Source organism: Copidosoma floridanum, unplaced genomic scaffold (assembly GCF_036245765.1).
Source record: "Copidosoma floridanum isolate Cflo_tuat_1 unplaced genomic scaffold, Cflo_Japanese_pri ptg000020l, whole genome shotgun sequence".
NCBI lineage: Eukaryota > Metazoa > Arthropoda > Insecta > Hymenoptera > Encyrtidae > Copidosoma > Copidosoma floridanum.
The window spans coordinates 25,168,726-25,191,197 of record NW_028321897.1 but is presented as its reverse complement, the minus strand read 5'-3'; the positions used below and the strand labels follow the sequence as shown (position 1 = coordinate 25,191,197).

At 37.6% G+C, this 22,472-nt stretch overlaps 2 protein-coding genes across 2 annotated transcripts; one reads left to right on the top strand and one right to left on the bottom strand.

Moving 5' to 3' along the window:
- Positions 1–5,775: 5,775 nt before the first annotated feature.
- LOC149374422 (uncharacterized) lies at positions 5,776–8,233 on the bottom strand. Its single transcript, XM_089593708.1, has 4 exons — positions 7,064–8,233; positions 6,511–6,640; positions 6,088–6,446; positions 5,776–6,036 (listed from the first exon to the last, which is right to left on the bottom strand). The coding sequence occupies exons 1-4, from the start codon at positions 8,231–8,233 to the stop codon at positions 5,776–5,778; spliced, it is 1,920 nt and encodes a 639-aa protein (XP_089449834.1).
- A 9,223-nt stretch (positions 8,234–17,456) lies between these two features.
- On the top strand, positions 17,457–17,990 carry LOC149374421 (uncharacterized). Its single transcript, XM_089593707.1, has 2 exons — positions 17,457–17,497; positions 17,564–17,990. The coding sequence occupies exons 1-2, from the start codon at positions 17,457–17,459 to the stop codon at positions 17,988–17,990; spliced, it is 468 nt and encodes a 155-aa protein (XP_089449833.1).
- Positions 17,991–22,472: the final 4,482 nt, after the last annotated feature.

Genomic DNA, 22,472 nt, shown 5'->3' with positions numbered 1-22,472 from the left:
ATGTTGGAAAGTAAGTAATGATAATTAACCGTGAACAAACATTTTATAACACTTTAGTTAGATATTTTTATATATTCACGTTGTGATAATTTTTAATTTGATAAATTATAATTGTTTATTCTAACCAGATCTCTAAATTCTTTAAAGCTATCTATATCGTAGTAGACGACAATTGATGTTTATATGTATACCGAAGAAAACATGGATATAATAATAAATTGAATTTAATAAAATAAATCTAAACCAGTCACAGAGTCATAGACAACTTTTTGACAACAATTTGGTGACATAGAAATACCCCTGACTTCGTTTTATACTTTTTCCCACGGACGTCCTTTCACTGTAAATTTTCATGGAAAAAAAAAGTTACAGTTTTAAAGGTGCACCATATTTGTTAGTCACGGGCCAAGTCTGCAATGTAGACGTGCACCCTTTACTTGTTTAGTAGTTTTTTTAAGAGATGTTCTTTTGCTAAAACTTTACATAGCTGTTACGAATACAACATATAACACTAGAAAAAAATGTTGTAAGAAAAGACCTACAATTTTAAAACTGCAGCATTACTATTAGTCATGAGCCTAGTTTAAGACGTTAAGGGTCCTCTTAACTTGTTTATCATTTTTTTTAAGAGACTTCTCTGAATTACTTCTGCTTATCAACTTTGTCATGATGCACCTCTATGCCATAGAATAATTGTTCTTTGTTCCAAGCTTCTCAGTCTGTTTTCAGTAAAGTTGAGAGTCACTGTTTTTTCAATCAATGGCTTTGAATAAGTGGATAGTTTCAGACTCATGCGACCTTTTTCCATTACAAAGCTTTCTTTATGATGAAACAAAAAAACGTGACAGTTGAACACCGATTCTTACCTGTAGTTGTTATAAGAAAATAAAAATAAAACAGTTGTCAATGGGTGCTTGGGTACCCGAGTATGCAGTTATACTTCTATGACAGATAACATATGATTGAAAGTATACCTTATATGAAGTGATATTTTAAATAACTCGCTGCGATTCACTGAAAGTTCTTTAAATATCGTTTAAATAAAGAAATTCGGTAATTGGGTGTGATTTTAATAATTGCTTTAATATTCAATAAATAGACAGTTAGATAAATATATTATGTGGATAAAACTAGCTCAATGTAATGACAAGGCACGACGTGCTGCTCGGCTAGCCAGTACAAGACTATGCGCTTTCATCAAATATTCCGGTTATTTCAAATTTACTTGGTATCACCGGCACTTATTACATCTCTTACGACATGCTCGTATCTGTCACGTACGCCTACACACTTATTCGTAGTTACGTATGTAATACCTACAATATAAATATCTACATAGCTAAAAATCAATGTCTTGTAGTACCGCTTTATCTTTAATAGAGTAGCATTACATGCCAATGAAAGTAGCTTAGCTGAAAAAATCAATACGTTTATAAATGACAAAATTTTACGAATAACACGCTATGAAAATGGTATAACTGATTCATAAAATCCCGTATGAGTAAACCAATAAAGAACAAAGAATTAGAATTAAATCAAAATTAAAATTTCTTTTACATATGCACTTTGGTGGTGCAGCGTGGCCTAGGGAGCATGGCGTGGTAGGGAGTGGTTGAGCGGGGGCCGGGTAGGGGTTGTAAAATAAAAAATTTACTTCCGTTACATAATTCCTAAAGGTAACAAATCTAAAATTGTTGGTTTACTCTGTAGCGCAGAACACGCCTACAGAAGTATAACTTCAAAAAATAGAAAACAAATTCTTTCAGACAAATCCATTAAAAGTAGAATCAAGTAAAAAGAATAGGACTGCGAAAACAAGACCTTTTTGAAGCCTTAATCAAAATCTTTAGAGGAATAAAACGTCAAGTGGCTCAATATTTCTTGGAAGTGCTGAGATATAATTAATTATTTTCGTAGGCATCAATTACAAAAAAAGTTTGTATTTTCATCCCCACATTTTTTTTTCTTCTAATAGAAAAAGTATTATCCTCCAGCGCAGCAACGCAGATACCAAAAATTATCATTAAAAAATAACTTCTGTAAAAATTCAATGAAATAAAAAAATAGAGCAACATCAAAAACATACAAAAGAAAAAGTTCTCTATTGTGCTTATTTTTGTTGACTTTGCAAGATAGCGTGCTCTAAAATGAAAAAAAAACACTATAATTACATTTAAAAACATTATAATTACATTAAAAACATTACATTTTCCTGACGATTTCCATGAAACTGAAATAAAAATTTTATAAAACAACTTTTGTTTTCTATTGTGCTATTTTACTTCTCTTTCTCTTGGGGGGGGGGGTCCAGTTCGTCATACACTACTTTGCATCAACCAAACGAATATCGAATCTTGTAAATTTCTAATATTTTTAATACTAAGGCTAGCTTCATCATAGAGTATTAAAAAAAAAGTAACCGAACGTCCATTTGACACAAATATAAGAAAAACACAAGTGCTTGTTTGAAGCGCACATAAGTGTTAGAATCTGGTATCCCAGTTGGGTGACCGGACTTATACCTTTGTGCATCCCAAACAGAATTTCTATGTTTTAAAGTATGTATTACTATTTATTCGTTTAGATTTTGCTGCTTACTGTAATACAAGCGTGTTCTTAAGAAAGAAAAAATATAATTTCACAGTCATTTTCCTGACAATTTTCATAAAACTAGATTAAAAGTAATGTAAAACGATCATCGATTTTTATTGCACCATTTGACATCTTTTTTGCTTGGGGTGTCCAGTCCTTCATAACCTACTTCGAATCAACTAACCGAATTAAAAATCTTGTAAACTTTTAATATTTTTAATAATCATGCAAGCTTTAGAACCTAATTTTCCACAAAAGGGTAACTGGACTTCGACTTGCCATAAATGAAAAAAAACACAATTGCCTACTTGAAGTGCACATCAGTATTAGAACCTGGTATCCTAGTTGGGTAACCAGACTTATACTTTTGTTTATCCTAAATAGGATTTCTATGTTTAAAAGTACGTATTATTATTTATTCGCTTAGATTTAGCTACTTACTGTAATAAGATCATGTTTTGAAGTTGGAAAAAAAAGATTTTACAGTCATTTTCCTGATAAATAAATAATATTAAGCAATTTTTGTTTGCCATTATACCATCTTACGTCTTTACGCTTGGGGGATCCAGTAAATGATAACCTACTTTGCATCAAGTTAACAAATAATTTTTTTTGAAAATTTTTAATATTAATAATAATTATGCTAGTTTCACAACCAGGTATTCCAAAAAAAGTAACCGAACCTCTACTTGCCACAAGTAAAAAAAAACACAATTGCTTACTTGAAGCGCACATAAGTATTAAAACCTGGTATCCCAGTTGGGTAACCGGACTTGTGATTTTGTACATTCAAAACAGGAATTTTATCTCAACTCTTGTATTTTATTTTTTCGTTTCATTTTTGGTACATACTAGAGTATGACAACACTAACACAGGTAAGATACGTCAATAATTTTATGATACGATGTGATGCAGTAGTGTTTATATAACCTTTGTGGTTTTAAATACTAAAGAGATATTATAAACTACTACCTGATTAACATACACTAGAAAAATAATGTAACATAAAATAATTTAAGATTTTTAATTCACATACCATCTTTCAAAACTAATATTTTAAAGACAGTTAGCACACGTCAACTTGATACGATGCAATCATAACAGAGAATCGGAGGGGAATATATAAAATTGTGTGCAATACTGTGGTAGCGTATAAGTTTAATGTCTATATTTACCTGACTTATCAACAATAATTTATTCAAAAGCATCACTAAAGTTATTAATATAAAGTAAAAAGTGTAATAAGTAAAAAGTGTATGGACCACAACCAACTACCTATGAAAAGTTCTTTGGCTTCCAGACCTAATGGATGTGGCCCCTGTTAGGAGAGATTAAAGCATCTGTGCGTGTTTATAAGAGAGCGATAAACAAAGAGAGAGCAAGAAATTGAAAGAAAGAAAGAGAGAACAAGAGTGAGAGAGAGAGAGGGAGAGAATAAGCTCAGTAAACAGTAGTGTTGTGGTAACGTGAATGCAGGAAAGGGGAGCGTAGATAGGCGAAAGAATACACATGCATATAAGGTATACACTGACGGTCAAGTGGCGAGAGCGGGAGCTCGGCGTGGCGCACGACACGACTCTCTGGGCCCGTCTCCCCTACTACTAGAATTGAGGACGAGCGCCTCAACTTGTGTGTGCCAGACATAGAGGTCGCGCTCATGCAACACCTTTCCCTTTTTATTCTTTTTATTGAAAAATGAAATAATTAAAAGTTACATGAAATTATGGACTCTCCTCACCGTAGCGTTTCAGTGGGTTTTTTTGACGCTTCGATTAACGCTAAGTTACATTAGTTGCGCTATCGCCCTAAGCGGTGCTCTCGGCATGTTGCGCGGTTGTCCCCGTCTAAGGGCTACCGTTTGAGTCGTCTTCCACAGCGCCGCTTACAGTACCGGACCTGTTTTTGTTAGGGCCGTTTTCGCTAGGCGGACCACCGGCGTCCGTCGGGTTCTCGATTACAATTTGAGAGTCTTCTGGTATGATCGGTGGGTCCTTACAATTAGTGTTCAGCTCGAGCTTGCACGGCGCGGGCACCAAGTGCCATCGATTTCGGCGTATTAGGTTACCTTTTTCGGTTTTTACAATGAATGAGTTTGGAGTCTTGTCAATCTCGGTGATCTCACCGTACACTCGCATATCAATTATCCACACTCTATCTCGCACACATAATTTTGACAATTTCGTTACGCGGTGGCGCTTATTATAATTACGCTCTTGCTCGCTTTTTCTTTCTGTCTCGCGAGGGGCCACTACGTCGTGCTCGGAGAATGTTCCGAGGTTTTTCGGTAGCACTGGGACGCGCGATCTTATTTGACGAGAAAACATCAGTTGCGCTGGGGAATATCCATTTCCAAAGGGCGATGTTCTGTACGATTGCAGGCCGATATAAATATCGTCGCATTTTTTTATCAGACTTTTGGCTATTTTTACAGCCGCTTCGGCGGTGCCGTTACTTTTTGGAAGCTTTAGTGAACTCGTCACGTGCCTGAAATCGTACTCATTCGCGAATTGACGGAAATTTTACGAAAACTGAGTGCCGTTGTCTGTTCGAACAATCTCGGGATTTCCGTAACGCGCGAACAGTTGTTTACAATTTATTATTATCTCGGGTTTGCTCAATGTTTTTAATTGGCAAATTTCAAAAAATTTTGAATAATAATCTGTAGCAAGTAAATACCAATTGTCCGATTTAAAAAGATCTAAGCCTATTTTTTGCCAAGGTCGAGCTAGGAAATTTTTCTTTACGAATGGTTGGCGTATATTTGTTTTCTCTTCCGTACATTTCGGGCAACATTCCATTAAATTTTTCAATTGTGTACTCACCCCTAACCACCACACTGATTGTTTTGCTCTATCTCTACACTTGTTGATACCTACGTGGCCGTCATGTAATTTTGTTAGAATTTCCAACTGTAAAGCAGGTGGGATAACAAGTCTTGGGCCGAACAATAAATAACCATCGCAGTAAGAAATATCGTCTTGAAATTGAGCGTAAGGTAGTAACTCTTTCGTTAGTCGCGATTTTAACGGCCACCCACTTAAGCAAAATTCTTTCAAGTTCATGCAGACAAAATCGCACTCTTGTTCTTCGCGTATGCGGTTCAATAGACTTTTAGTCGAAGGTAAGCTACTAATAATAAAATTTACGTGCGTTTCGATTTCTTTTGGGAGGTCGTCATCTTCCTATTTCTCTCGCGTCGCCGGATTACGTGACAAGGAGTCTGCCAAAACTAATTGCTTGCCCGGAACATAAACCACTTGAAAATTATAGCGCATAAGGCGCATACGTTTCCTCTGCAGTCTAGGAGTGAGATCGTCTAGAGGCTTCGTCTGGAGGATTTGAAGCAGTGGCTTATGATCCGTCTCGAGCTTTAGATCGATACCTATAATATACTCCTTGAAGCGCTCGCAAGCAAAAGCAAGTGCAAGAGCTTCCTTTTCGATCTGGCTGTATTTTTTTCCACATGTAGACAAAGTTCATGAAGCGTACGATACAAGCTCGCGATTTGTTGGATCGTTCCCCTGCAGAAGCGCTGTGCCTAGCCCATAGCTCGAGGCGTCTGCTTGGATGATGACGTCTTTTAAAAAATCGAAGTGCGCCAACGTGGGCGCCTGAGAAATCAACTTTTCTAAAGTGTTGAAGGCGTGCTTTTTTGAGTCGAGCCAGACGAAATGCGCGTTGTTTTTTAGTAGAGAGTTTAATGGTTCCAACAGTTGAAATTTATTTGGAATAAATTTACTTATGTAGTTAACCACGCCTAAAAATTGCATAAGGGACTCTTTGTTAAGCGGCTCAGGAAAATTTATTATCACAGATATACGGGCGGGTGACACGTTAATACCGCGCTCGGATTCTATGGCCCAAGAATTCGACTTCGTTGGTCGCGAATATACATTTTTTCCTATTTAGAGTAACACCCTCTTTTCCGAGACGCTGGAGTACAATCTCGAGAGTTTTTGCATGTTCCTTGAGGTTCTCGGAATAAATTAAAACGTCGTCAATATGCGAGACCACATTCGGAATGTTGGCGAGGACATCGGTGAATTTCTTTGAAAAATAATCGGAAGCGCAATTCACTCCGAACGGAAGTTGCGTGTGCATATATCGACCGTACGGGGTAATGAATGTTGTGAGAAGCTAGCTCTCTTTGTCTAACTCCAATTGATAATATCCCGAGATAGCGTCCAATTTTGAAAAAACTTTTGACCCTTTCAGTCTTGCTAACGTGACGTCTACCTTGGGTATCAGATGGATCGCGCGCTTGACGTTGTTGTTTGATCACGTAAAATCGATACATAGTCGTATATCGTCTGAATCCTTTTTTTTTACAACGATGATCGGGCTACACCAATCAGTAGGGAAATCCACGGGTACAATGACTTTTTGTTTTACTAAGCGGTCAAGTTCGCTTTTTAGTTTATTTAACAGTGAGATTGCTACAGTTCGCGGGACTGACAACGAAAACGGTACAGCGTCTTCTTTAAGAATTATTTTTAACTTGGATTTAAATAATCCCAGACTGCGGAAGATTTTGTCGTATATTTTAATTAAATCATCCATCTTAGCCGAGTCGTTCTCAACGTTACCAACTTGTTTTATTAAACCGAACTTTTTGATTTCTGGTTTTCCGAGAAGGTTTCGTTTACCATCGCGTAATACATACACTTTAACCTCAAACGGATTCGCGCCGTACAAAAATTTCATGTTTAGCATCCCGGTAGTTGCTATGATTTTCTCGTCGAGAAAACTGAGAAGAACTTTGTCTGCGCGTGCAATTTTACTGAGTAAGGCTTTAGGAACGTGACTCTTAGCCATGCACGTAACTTGTGCGCCCGTGTCGACAACAAATTTTACCTCACGCGGAAATCCCTCGATTTGCATGTTGGTCGTAAAGTCCGCATCACTCATCGACGATACGAACGTATTTGTGGAAGTTATTCCGAGAAAGGCGATGTTGTTTTCCTCCTCTTCTCCCTCTTCTTCTCCGATGCTGAGTACCGCGCTTGACCTGCATGCACGCGCCCAAGGGCCTGCCTTCTGGCATTTTCTGCATGTAGCGTTGATAGCGGGGCAGTTTTTGGGGTTAGGATGAGACGGATATCCGCACCTGTAGCATGACGAATTCCTGGTAGGAGCGTTGGAGCTGGCGTCGTTTGCGTTGAAATTCTTTGGATCAGCCTTTCCTAGGTTGGAGCGTACCGATTTGTTTCTGCGTGCGACTTGGTCGACTGCTGCTTGCCTGGCTGTGTTTTGCGTCATATGCATAATCTTGTTCTCTTTGGTCTGCATTTCGGCTTGCCTGGCCGTAGCAACTGCTTTTTCCAACGTCAAATTGGCCATAAGTTGTAGTCTCTCCGACGTTCTCGTGTCGTGCAAGCCGATTACGATTCTGTCGCGAATCAGTTCGTCTTTTAAATTCCCGTATTTGCAAGTGTCGGCGAGATTATGCAGCGTGGTAATAAAGGTATCGACACTTTCATCTGGCTGCTGCATGCGGGAATGGAATTTATAACGTTCGAATATTTGATTTTTCTTCGGCAGGAAACATTTCGTGAACTCGTCTTTGACGTTTTTAAATGTTGTCGTATCCGTTAGAGTAGGTAGAATCTGTTTTAATATTTCCTCCGACTTTTCACCCATAATATAACATAGTAGATTGATTTGCTTTTTCTTCAGTTTTGCGGTGAGGTTAGACATGGAAATGTATCTCTCGAAACGCCTGATCCAAGTAGATCATGCCTCCGGTTTGTCGAAGTTAAATTCGCTTAGGGGCTGTATCAAGGAGGCGGTTGGTGGCTGGCCAGTCCCCTGTGACGTTTGTGAATTTTGACTGTTGCCTGTCATCGTACCCGTAGCACTTGTACAACACAATAAGGATCGATGACGATTTTCACTTGTAAATAACCATAAGATAATGTGTAACACGTGGCGCGTAGCTAGTGTGTGTGTCCGTTTTCGATTTAGCTACGATCCCTTAAAATTCACGATTTAGAACACTTAGGATTAGGGCAGATATTTTTTTATTTTGGCTTCTGACACCATGTTGTGGTAACGTGAATGCAGGAAAGGGGAGCGTAGATAAGCGAAATAATACACATGCGTATAAGGTATACACTGACGGTCAAGTGGCGAGAGCGGGAGCTCGGTGTAGCGCACGACACGACTCTCTGGGCCCGGCTCCCCTACTACTAGTATTGAGGAAGAGCGCCTCAACTTGTGTGCGCCAGACATAGAGGTCGCGCTCACGCAACAAGTAGTATACATGTGTACACATATTTATATATACAGAGGGCCAGGTGCGGAGAGCTGCAAAAGAGATTTGCATAAAAGGGAGTCAAAGAAAGTCTGGTGATATTCTTCATCTGCGTTTGCTCGTTTGACGTTTTACGAGGTAACTCTCATACGCCTCGTTGAAGAAGTCTTACTTCCAAAAATTTGTCAAACCTGTCCATTATTGCGTCGGCTTACATAAAATATTTCGTCATATTGACATTTTAACATGTTTACATAATAACTGTTGTATCCTGAAGCCTATTTCAGTTTGTTGTATTCGTCTTATAAAAGCTAGTAAATTTAATGATTAGAAGTAATTTTTTTATAACAACTCAGTTATCTCTATAATATTTCCATACGTGTAGCTTATCGCGGTTGATCATATCAAAGTGGTATTCAGTAAGTTTGCGCACTATCCAAGCACTTGCACCAAGACCAATACCAAAAGTTAACGTCACGTTATAATGCATACGTGAATAGTCAAATGGTACACTGAAAATAAAAAGCGGCCAGTGCAGTTTAGCTTTATGGCTACTGCAGCTTAATTGACCCAAGCAGCTACTTCTGGGATAACTTAGCATGAGAATAAACAGAAACTGCCAAGTATATACAGTGCTTGGTTTGTGACCGGCCGCATAGGTCCACTCAAATGTTTATTTGTCTGCACATATAGTGATTATTTATTTTCGACATATGTTTTACGTTTCCAGAAAGCTGTATCTTAAAAAATGAGACCCAGACCAGATGTTTGCGATCGTATTATAGATGGTTATGAATTTCGTACATTCAAAACAACAAAAATCAAAAAAGGTCAGCATAATGGGCTTATAAAAAGGTGAATAAGTGCTAAGTAATATTTTATAATCATTGCAAATAATTAATTTCCTTATTATTCATCTACATGAAACATGGTTAACATATGTTGCATTTGGCAAAATAATTATGAAAAAACATTAATTAGCAATACGATAAGGATTGCATTTATTTGGAAATATGTTAACTCTGAGAAAATATAATCAAAATTAAAAAATCGACTACCAGAGAGTATTGCCACGTCATTTAATACTAAGTTTTGGTTTTGAAAAAAAAATTTTTTGTTTGTTTAACGATATTCTTCGAAAAAAAGAGCGTAAGATTTATTAAATTACAATTAACAATTACTGCATAAATAAATATTACAAAAATTAGATTTTTTTATTAGCTGATATGACATTATTTGTTTTTTGGTTGCAAAAATATATAATTGTACATCGTGAAACTTGCAACTGCCACATATGATGTGGTGTAATCTGCAAAACAACTTCGATCTTGTCTGTCTGATTATATTGTACTTTAATCTTATCCCAATAACAGGTTTATATAAAAATTTCAGCGTTTCTTTATGTAAGATTGCAAAACATTGTCATAATAGTTCCTTTATTTTAAACTGACGATACTATACAAAACTTATACATTTTATGAAGCTCACGTCACCCACAAGAGATATCCACTGATATATATGCCAGTGTAGTAGAAAAATGTATTTCCAAGGTATGATACAACCAAATTGAGTGAACTGTTATTCTTTCCATTAACGTGTCCAATTATTACACAAGTAGTGAAATTACGTTACAGAAGTTAAAAAATACAAATTTATTATGAAACAGCAAAGAGAGTTCGGACTCTTTATTTTGTAGTGAAAAACAATAGATTATCAATATATTTTCGGCACAAAAGTTATTAAAATTCTTTATTTACAATGAAGATGCTGCAATGACTAAAAAGTTGGGATTTTTCACAGAAATGTATTTTGACAAAGCTTCTAAGTGGGGGAGACCGGGGCCGTATGGGTCATCAAAAATTAAAAAAGGTCAGTATAAAGAGCTTATAAAAAGGTTAATAAGTGCTAAGTAATATTTTATAATCATTGCAAATAATACATTTCCTTATTATTCATATACATGTTACATGGTTAACATATGTTGCATTTAGCAAAATAATCATGATAAAATATTAATTAGCAATACGATAAGAATTGCATTTATTTGGAAATATGTTAACTCTGAGAAAATATAATCAAAATTAAAAAATTGACTAATTGAGAGTATTGCGACGTCATTTCATAATAAGTTTTTGTTTTGGAAAAAAAATTTTTTTGTTTGTTTAACGATATTCTTCAAAAAAAAGAGCGTATGATTTATTTAGTTATAATTAACAGTTACTGCATAAATAAATATTACAAAAATTAGATTTTTTTTTTAGCTGATATGACATTATTTGTTTTTTGGTTGCGAAAATTTGGTAACGTAGGGTCTTATGATCCGGATGCTGTTAGCTGTGACATTAGATGGTACCGAGGATTGCCTTCGTTTTTGGCTGCGAACTGACTTTTGGCATTTGGATGGTTCGAGAGGCTACTAAGAAGCTCAGCGTACAGCGGGAGGAAGGTGATCAAGCTTAAATGAGTATTTCTTATTAGCAGATGTCTTGTTTCTTTCTCCTGCTGAATATTTAAAGAGTCTCAGCGAAATCTTTCCTACTAGAGAGTGGGCGTATTAAGATGTTGGAGATAAAGTGGGTCATTAGGGGACACAGACGCCCTTTCAACTGACCAACGCTGGCTCGCTGAATGCAGTACGTATGGGGCTTTTATTTCTTATCTACACGGACACGTTAGCTGTGACCGATGGCTTTTACTTGCTATTTAGGCGAATAATAAATCAGCGCAATATTTTATTCTCGAGTACAGGCGTATCGAGTGATGCGATATGTCAAAGAAAACATGTATACTATTCTATTACCAAAGCAGATCGCGTATCCCTTTTAATTGCTCAACGCTCGCTCGCTCATTTTTGACACTATACCTTGTCAACAAATGTAGCTATCATTTCTTATCTACGTACATGCATTAGCTGGGATCATTGATTCACAGCTTTTTACTTAGGCGTATACTGTACTAGCGTAATATTTTTTCTTCTCTAGAGCAGGTGCATCGAGTGATGCAATATTTTCTTCTCGAGAGTGGGTGTATCGAGTTGTTGAAGAGAAAATGTAGACTCTTTCATTGGGATAAGCGAACGCTCTTTAAACTAACTAACGCTGGCTTACTTAATGCAGTACCTTGCCAATTAATGGAGCTATTGTTTCTTATTTACTTATATGTGTTAGCTATGTCTGATGACTTTTCGCTTCTTATTTAGGCGTATAATGTACCAAAGTCATATTTTTTTCTTCTTGAGAGCGGGCGTATTGAGCGATAGGGAAGAGGAAGCTGCCAGGGAAAACATGTATACTATTTTATTACTAAAAATTAATCGCGTATCCCTTTTAATTCCTCAACGCTTGCTTACTCATTTTTTTGACGCAGTACCTTGCCATTGAATATAGCTATCACTTCTTATCTTCATGCATGCTTTAGCTGCGACCAATCTTTCACCGCTTCTCACTTGGTCACATTATGTACTAGCCTAATATTTTTTCTTAGCAAGAGCAAACGTATCAACTGATACGAGTTGCCAGAGAGAACATGTATACCATTTCATAACCGGAAGCGTATCCCAACATTGCGTGGCTTACTCCTCGTCACCACAGTATCTTGCCAACAAATAGAGTCAGTTAATACAATAAAGTAATTTCCATCGATGCAGTCATAAGGAGGTGTGAATGAAAAAAATTGACATAGATTTATGAAGAACTAATTTATTACATAAGTATTGTGTATCAGGTGCACATTGAGTAAAGAATATCGTTTTATTGTTGATGCTCTTTTAAAATCCATTTTTTAAAGCTGTAGCACTCCTCACAGTACAATGAGCTAAATTTAATTGGTGATTTGTGCATTCAATATCATTCATACTAACGTTTTTTTAAAGATGAAGATTGCTTAGTATCATAAATGTAACTATAAAATAATTATATTATGTAAATATTTAATAAAACGTACAAATCATACTATGAGTAATATACCTATTAAATAGCACACGGCGCAACCATTCAATTTTTTCAAGACCTTTCCCGTAAATAACATCATCTTCTTTAATAATGACTTGAAAGGTTGTAGCTACATCCTCGTAGGAAATTTCTAGAGGAACTGCCGAAAACCAAGTATTCTGATACATATTTTGTTGAAAAAATCATTCGTCGACAAGGAAATCGAAAATTTGTCAAGTGGTTGGGCTTTGATAAAACCCATACCGTGAGGTTGAGAATAACAAAGCGTTCAAATGATATGTACGGTAAAATTATTAAAAAGTAAAAAGTTGTAGAAAATTTGTATACAACTTGTTATAGTCTTTCAATGTAATCCACTATGTGTGCAGCTGAAACTTTTTTTTCTATACCTGCGAATGTTATATCTTATACAACGTTCATTGAGATAAATAAAAACTCAAAACATGTAATGGATTGTATCATTTTTTTTTCTCACGTAAAACTAGTTTTACAGAGAAAATTTTTTCTTGTAATTAAAGAATTAAACATTTATGGGTTAAAAAATTTAACGCTATCATTATTGTAGCGAACTGACAGCTTCTTTTGATCGATAGATTCCAACAAACTATTAAATGACAGTTTATTACTCACAATTTACTCTGATACTTGATTAGGTAAGAATATCTGGAAGTGGCCATCTAGTTTGGCGATAGCTTTCGTGCCAAATTTAGTGTTAGCTTTTCTGAGATTTAGAACCACAACTATCTTTATAACCACATGACTTTGCCCCTTCACCATTTTGTTGATCTTCTTTATTGGAAGGAATCTTCCACAGGGTAGTCGATTGAGTGCTGATAACTGAGCCATCTAAAACTGCCACACTGCCTTTGTACCTGGAAATAAAAAAGGGGGGAGGGTACGCAGGAAGTGGATTACTTCGTCTTGTACGTCCTCCGGGTCCCTCGTCCTCTTGGATTCTGCTTCTGAAAAAGGGGAGTTTGTACGGGATTTCTCCTCTCGTTCTACCGAGAAGAAATAACTTTGGGAAATGCTACCGTGTCAAGTAAGGAAATTGTTTATTGCACTCTCCACACGGCTCTACACAACTCCTCGATGGCGCTACAGCGGTTCCGCCTCGCCACGCGAACCACGAGCGCACGTTCGGGGTCCTGAGACCAGGAGGGGCCGCTGCCCTAACGCTCCCAGCCACGTCACGCACGCATACACACGCGCACCCTCACACGTAACCTCTCGTCCCTGTCCTTTCCCCACCCACTACACACCTGCTCTCTGCTATCGCGCCCTTTTCTTCTCGTCCCTTGGCAACCTTGCTCACCTTGTTTCTCTCTCTCTCACACTATCACTGTCCCTCGTTAATCTGCTCCTTATCCCTCTCAGTCCCTAGTCCCGGTTCTCTCTCTCTCTCTCTCTCTCGTCCTTTTTACACACCTAGAGCGGAAAACGCGCGAACACCCCCAAGATCCGGCACTCCCGAGCATCCACCCGCGACTTCCCGTAACCTGGTTCTCTCTCTCTCTCTCTCTCTCTCTCTCTCAGTCCTTTGGTCCTTAGCCTAATAAATCCACTTTTCTCTACTCTACTCTTCTGTATACTCTGGGACTTAGTCCCGAAGGCCTATCGGAGCTCGCGAGCCCTAGCACGACACACAAAAAGAACGAAGGGAAAACACGCTACCTTTGGGCTCTCTGACTCGCGGCAACGGCGTATGGCGTCCGGCTGGGCCTCGGGCTGCTGGTGAGTCTGTGAAGCTGACGGCGGCGGTCCTACTCTCTCTCTCTCGTCCTGCAGCCGCTCTGCTTCTCGTCGTGCTCTCTCTCTCTCTCTCTCTCGTCCTGCAGTCGCTCTGCTTCTCGTCCTGGGTCTTCTCCTCGTGGTGATGATCTCTGACGACGGGGACACAGCAGCTTTCTTTTTTCTCTCTCTCTCTCTCTCTCTTGATCGTCCAACAACGTTCTCTCGCACTTTCTCTCTCTCTCTCTCGCTCACAAATCTCTGGCTAATACGCGCGCGAAGGCTCTCGACTCGAGACTAACTCTCCGGCCCGCTGCAACCACAGCGCGTACCTCTCGGCTTTTACTTTCTCTTTCTCTCTCTCATACCTGAGGGCCAAATAGTGATGCGCGCGCTCATGCGTATATTTTTGCCGCTGTTGCTGCTGTGTCCCTTCGTCGCATCGTCCTCTTCTCCAACCATAAGAAAATTACATGAATTTAAAAATAGTAAAAAAAATAACATATGAATAATAAAACACATTAAAAACCTTTGTATCTGAGGTTTGCTGTCTCATGCAAATCTACTTATTTCTGTAGAAATTCTTAAACTCCTAACCTGTTTTTTTGAGAGCTTGTTGCTGACTTGAGCTGCCTACGTTGAATGATGAAGTAGTCAATACTTTTAGATGCTCACTACAGTTCTGACCAAGCTCTGCTGGTTGATACCGCTCGAGCTATAGGTTTTCTTCCATTACTGGAAAAATCTCTCCCTCTACATTGGCTGCTTTTTGCTTGGTTGCTGGTCTGCTATGATTTTCCACACATACTCCAGCTTTTTGTTCTTATATTATTTTAATTCTATAACGGCCTCAAGGCAGTGTATCTAAAGTGTTTAATAAAAGGTGTCGTTTATCATCTCGAGAATTAAGAGCAATTTTGATTTGCCTCTCAGTGTAGAGTTTATAATGACGTGATCTTATATGACTTTGCTTCTGATTGATGTTTATAATTTAGTCACGTAAGCATTCAATGAAGTCACTGAAAATGGTAGTTGATTTTATAACGTTACTCTTAATATCCATCGCTTCTTAATCACATTTTCATTTTCAATGAGAATACTATACATCCTACTTCTGAGCCTATCTTATATATCAGATTGTATGTACCACTGTATAAGAGCTTGTAATCATTTTTGAGTTTGGTAAGCATATTATCGTTATGAAAGCAATACACAAGTGTCTTAGATAAGACACTAAGCCCAATGTATATTGGCTTTTCTATCATCACTTTTGTACGTTGCAGCTGTATGGCTTGAAAATTCTTATCAAAAATACCACAGCTGTGAAAATTTGGCTTTGCAATGTACGCTGCCGCACCATAGCGTTCATCCCAATGATTAAGAAGTTTGACATCAATACTCTTTCTCTTGTTTTCCGTCGTTTTTCCTGAAATTATAAAGCTGTTGCTCGGCCATTTCCGCCGCATGTAACCGCATACTTAGTGATGTCAAAACGTACGTACACTGCAACCGCGTACGTTTTGAGACTAGCGTTGCAGCGAGAAATCCTACAGGATCGAACGTTGACATCATTCTGCTGAAGCTGTGAGCTCATGGATCTTACTGAGCCAGTGAGCCACAAAAATTTGCTGCGAGTGAGGCCTTGTTTTCATTCATCTCAGAAATCTTTGCAAGTCTAACCACAGGTATCGCTTTTTGCATTTCAGCTCTAGCTCCTCTTCGACTGATTTCAGCAAATACGTTGCCAATAAATTAGCATGCAGTTCTAAGCGTGGCACCGATAGAGAATTTGTTGGAGTTACCCTAGTTTTTTTCATCACAAGGGATACGTACGCTGGAAAATTAGGCTGGAGTTACATACAGCGGAAATAGCCAGCGGAAGGTCCCAGTGTCAGAAACAAACATTTTTCTACTACCCGTTTTGTTTGCTACACCACTGAATTTCTTTACTGTAAAAAGGAAGCATCCTGCACATGGAGTAAAATAAAAAGGCCGCGTCATAACAGCTTTAATGAGGGCATAGCTTTCGTGCGGCAATTGTTCGATGTTATGCAGTTGATGTAAATTATTAACGCTTACGTATGATAAATTACCATAAAAACATCACTATCATAGCAATGAACATTCTGAGAGATCTAAAAGTTTCTACATTAATAAAAAAAAAAATTTATTATTATTTCGTTCGCTTCTGCCGTTATGCTTTATGTGCACGATTCACCCTTTCTACAGCAGAAAAACGCAATAGTGTAACAAACAAAATGGGTAGAAGGGGAACTTTTGTCTTTGATTCTATGACGTTCTGATGGCCATTTCCGCTGCATGTTACCACAGGCTTAGCGATGTCAAAACGTACGCACACTGCAACCACTTATGCTTTGAGGCTAGCGTTGCAGCATCCCCGGACGAGCGGGAATAAGACAGCGGGCTACTCGCATGCCATTTATCTTACGCAGACTTTCCAGCCTAGCCAACCATTTAATACACTTTTTTTTACGCAAAGGCTCGACCCATACAACACCGCTTTTCCACACGTCCTGCATGATGAGTTTCGTTTTGAGCGTGAAATGGCAGTGGAATCCTACAGGATGGAACGTGGACATCATAAGTTTTAAGGATTCATGCTTTGTTGGCGTGCGAATTTTAATAATTTTTTCATCAGTTATACAGTTTAGTTTCACGTCGAGCCCAAGGGTAACAGTATTCGTGTCCCAATATAATTCCAACGCTTGTTCTCGCTCTGCATGATGTACGGCCCACTGTGCGCATTTCGGCCGATAACAGGTTTTAGTTCAAGCTCATCGGCTTCCAGGACCTTGTTGAGGCCCATGCCTCTTCCCACTCCAATGCGTTGGGTTCTGATGGTCTGCCGCTGCCCTCCATTTAACTATGTATGCCAATCATTTGGCCCGTGCTCGTTGATTCATTCAACATGTCACTTCAAACTAGCGTCTTTCCGGGACCCTGGAAAAGGTATTTTGTGGTCCCTGTACCTAAATGTAAGCATGCTAATGTTGTTGATTTGTTTTGCCATATCAGCATCCTCGATGCTACGGCTAAGCTACTTGAAACGGTGGCATCCAGGCAAATGATAACGTTCATCGAGGATAGTGTTCTTCTAGGCGATCGTCAGTCTGGATTTTGTAAAATGCACAGTACTAACATTGCGCTAATGAAGGTTATAGATGACATTAAACTTGAGATAGATAGATGTCAGGTGACGCTCCTTGTTTTGGTGGACTTTTTCCGTGCATTTGACCTTGTAAATATACAAATATTGCTGCTAATTAAAAAGCTAAGTGCATTGGGCTTCTCTGACTCGATGATTGCATGGATCTCATCGTACTTGACCAGCCGTACTCAGACGGTTCGTGCTCCTGATAGGCAACTATCGCAGTCGCTGTTTTACGGCCGTGGCGTCCCGCAAGGTAGTATTTTCGGTATCCTGCTGTTTTCACTTTTGTGAATGATCTGCCGGAAGTTTGCATGGGAGTGATCATGCATCAGTATGCTGATGACTTCTTTGTATATGTATCTGGTAGTGTTGAAGAGGCTCATGTTATTGCCGAGCATGTTAATGGCGTTCTTGATGCTGTCTCTTCATGGACGATTTGTAACGGATTGGCAAATAATGGGAGGAAGACGAAGGCAGCCTGGTATAAGTCACGTGGTCATCTTAAATCGCTGCATGAGTTGGATTCTCCTCCTGTGCTGTATATGTATGGTACTCCTATTTAGTTCTCTTCAGTGCTGGTTATACTTGCAGTTACACTGATAGTGATAGTGATAGCTTTACAGCTCACTATACATCTGTATCAGCCAGATGCTTTAGTGCCTTGTACTCAGGTGATGCGGTGACTGTAAATGGTAATTGCTATTCTCTAACCATATAGTGGAATTAGACTAAGTACATCATATTAGTCCCTGTACCAGACCTAAGATTAGGCACGCTTACCAATGCACTTGTACAAAATCTAATATTAGGTTACGGTGTCCCTAGAGTAATTCTATCAGACAAACATGCTACATTTATGTCTAATTTATTGGAGTAACTCATGAGAACTCTAAAGTCTAATCATCTAACAACATTAGCATGTCATCGTCAAACAAATGCATCACTGGAGCGAAAAAAGCTGATTAGAAAATTGTAATAAGGCTGGATATTAATAAATCCATATTGGAACAAACACCTACTTAAGGTTCAAATGAAACTTTTCAATATTGTATTGTACAGTTTGGTTATCGTATTGCACTCACTATATAAAAATGGACCTCTTGAAGTTGAAGATAAAGCAATTGAAAAATCTCAAAGCAACACTATTGAATATCATAAATACTGTAGGAACCCATGCAAAAGATAACATTGTTCCACCACCTAGCATACGAAGAAAAAGTCTGACACCTTTTGGAATCATTGAAAGCGGTGCTAATTAAAATAACTTTTTGGCTAAGTTGCAGAAGACGACATCAACGTTATAAATACTAACATCAAAAATTTGCACACGCATCAAAAGAAATATATTAAATTGTAAGAACAGATTAGCCTTTTTTTTGCAGCTGCATTTAAAGAACCATATAACACTACAAAATGCTATGAGTATATTCTAAAACATATTGCTGATATATTGACTACAGGACAAGATGTTACTCTCGGCAGATATCTGATACATTTATCAGCATTCCTTAGAAGAACTTAGGCTACCTTAGATCCCATTATTTGTTCCCATGAAGATCTGATTGACATCTTGTATAATTTACAAAGAGGTCAAGCACATCCAAAGCTACTTTCTTCAAATAAATTTAGATCTGTAGCCCAGGATGTAAAAAACCAAGCGGGAAATCTAGAATTTGCATAGTGATATTGTATTAGCCACTCGTAGATTGAATCCCTTTTAATCTTTATAGACTACATCCAGTGATGATACCTTATTACAGACAAAATAGATCTGCCTACATAAAACCATCGTATCCTTACTTAGCAGTAGCAGCAGACCATAATTGGCATTTTTAATTCGACGAAGTAAGACTTAACCACTATGAACTAGTACACATAATATCCTCACTCAGATACAATGTACTTATTAAGCAGATGTGAACTTGAACTGTATTACGTGAACTCTTAAAGGACACTAATGCCTTCCAGGACGATATAAAATTGGTTCAAGAATTAAACTTAAATGAACAAGCATGGACAAATAAAGAGTTAAATGTTCAAAATATAATAAATCAAATTGAGAAAATACGAACCCCAAAGTTAAAGAAAAACAAATTTCTCTTTTTATTTTAACATGTAATGTCATTGAAACTATTATTATCATTATTATAATAAAAATACTTATCACCAAAGCAAGAAGCTATTTCAAGAAGACTTCAAAACGATGAGTTTCAGAAAAATTTATAAAACGCACCATGAATCTACTGAACGCAGAACTCTAAGTAACCATGAAACAAAAACCAGAAAAACACGAACCAACTAAACTTTACTGATGCGCAACGTTTCGCTGACAATATGCGTCAGCCTCATCAGGCGCAGGTACGCGAAAATTCGTAAGTTTGGTTGACTTACTCGTCACCTGTCGTGCTGTCGACTGACAAGTCAGTCGACAGCACGACAGGTGACGAGTAAGTCAACCAAACTTACGAATTTTCGCGTACCTGCGCCTGATGAGGCTGACGCATATTGTCAGCGAAACGTTGCGCATCAATAAATCAACGCAGGAAAATTTAAATACACTTTACTTGTATTTATTTATTTTCTTACATTTCGCCCCCAACGGATCACTGATCACTTTGAATTTCCAAATTCACCGGAGGGCACTGATATATACTAACAAATCATTAACTAAACTTTACGTCAAAATTAAACAAAAACAAAAAGTACCTACATATCTAAAACTAGACTTTTAATTAGGACACGGAGGTTGATACTGCCACACTATACACCCCAATAGTTGGAAATAGACTCTTATAAATCAATAGGAATTTGATACTATTTTCCTTCCAGGCTGCACGACGAACCCCAACTATGAAATAACGATAAAGACTAGAGTCAACGTGAATTATTCTTTACATAAAGTTATTTAATAATTAGAGATTAAAAAAACATCAAGGAAATGCGCATACCTTAGAATTAACATAGTTATACACGTCGACTTATAACCATCATTTACAATAGTTACTCATTTCATAAAAAACCTGATGAAACTCTAAAAACATGAGAGAAAGCTCAGATATTTTCCTCCTTTTAAGATAAAATCCACTATTTGTCAAGCAGGAAGTATTTCTTCACCAACATCACCAATAAGCGATAATAATTTACCAAACATCGATCCAAAAAGATTTATGTGTCTTCTACCATGGGACATATAAGATGCAGAAGATAACGATGTACACAATTTTTAGAAGCAAAGCCAAGCTTTGCCAAAATCATCGATTTACGAGAGAAATCTAAAGTAGCAGAAGTTGAACCTAATAACTGAACCCTTTCATTGAACTAGCTAGTTCCTATTTCGAGAAATACATCATTTTATATTAAGATTTTAATTATTAGCTTTATAAAACCAATAAACAAATTGATCTTCAGTTAATTATCACCACGACGTATTCAAACTATGTTAGTAGACACAGACATCAGAAAAATAATAAAAAATAAATGAATAAAAAAAAAAAAAAAAATTTCGAGGCTTCGAGATTAAAACGCATGTTGTCATTTATCACAGTTAGATGTTACTCTATTCTAAAATTTTTTCCTAATATTAAGCTTTAGCATGTATTTGTTTCATTGTATTCTGAATCTGTAAATATTTCAGCACAGCATGATAAGTAACGATTGTTTCTATCTATGTATTCGCTACCCATCATCCAATAGTTTCATAAACCTAATTTTGTTTTTAAATTTACATTCCGCATGCAACCTACGGATCTTTACAATTAGTAACAGCACGAAATACACTACAATAGTACTCATACATATACAGTATCAATCAATAATCATAATAACACCTATCATATTTACGCTTACAGAATAACATACACAATGGACAAATAAAGCCCTAAAATCGTCGAAGTAATGGCCGATGGACTCCAACTTAGCATGCTATTGCAAAAAGATAAGAGCTGGTTCATGCTCAGGAAAATTATGAAGAACTTCGGAATAGTGCAATCCATCGAACGGGAACCCTGTGCTATGGGTCATTCGAGTTATGAGGTGGTGTTTTGTTCACTACTGGAGGCAGATATGGTGGCTAACAGTTTAAATGCAGCACCAGTGCTACAGGAGCTTCTGGATTTACTACCTTATTTATCTGGTAATGTAAGAAATTAATCAACATCAACGGCATCTGTAACCCTGATAAATAACAAATTATTTAGAATTCATAATATATCGAAGAATGGACGTTGGTTGGACATAATGATTAAAGATCCAGTCTGTAAAAGTCAAATGGAGAAATTCCTTAATAATTTTTGCTCCTCCATCACACCATGCACAATGCTGCATACTACCATCTATGTGATGCAGTGGTTGTGGCAGCAACACTGAATGCAGCACCAACCTTCAAAATAGAGAGGGCAAATCAACCACCAGTAGAAAAAGTACAAACGCTAATTAATGTCAGAACCTCAATGCCAAGTAAAAATATAAAATTGCCTACAATAGTGTAAGCTCCTTCAAAACATAATGAAGAAGAAAATACTACAATACTACAATTTGCGAGACTGAGTCGTTCTGAAATTAAAATAAGCGTCCTAATAAAAAAATCCTACAATACTAAATATCTCAATGAATTCTTCCAACCCAAGTATCCAATAGAGGATATTTATTTTTTAACTAAGTGGCAACCATGAAAAGATATTATTCCCACTCATATAACATATGGAACGGCTGAAATGGGAAAAAACATGCGCCGTACAATAGTATATTGCATAACCCAGCAGCCAAAAGAGGTAA

Bases quoted from the DNA above. Each gene is read 5' to 3' on its own strand.
- LOC149374421 (XM_089593707.1), top strand. From the start codon at position 17,457: ATGTCACTTCAAACTAGCGTCTTTCCGGGACCCTGGAAAAG. The intron at 17,498-17,563 runs GTATTTTGTGGT...TTGCCATATCAG, and splicing joins TTTCCGGGACCCTGGAAAAG to CATCCTCGATGCTACGGCTA.
- LOC149374422 (XM_089593708.1), bottom strand. From the start codon at position 8,233: ATGGGTGAAAAGTCGGAGGAAATATTAAAACAGATTCTACCTACTCTA. The intron at 6,447-6,510 runs GTGTTACTCTAA...CTTGGGCCATAG, and splicing joins CCAGCGTCTCGGAAAAGAGG to AATCCGAGCGCGGTATTAAC. The intron at 6,037-6,087 runs GTATCGTACGCT...AAATACAGCCAG, and splicing joins ATCCAACAAATCGCGAGCTT to ATCGAAAAGGAAGCTCTTGC.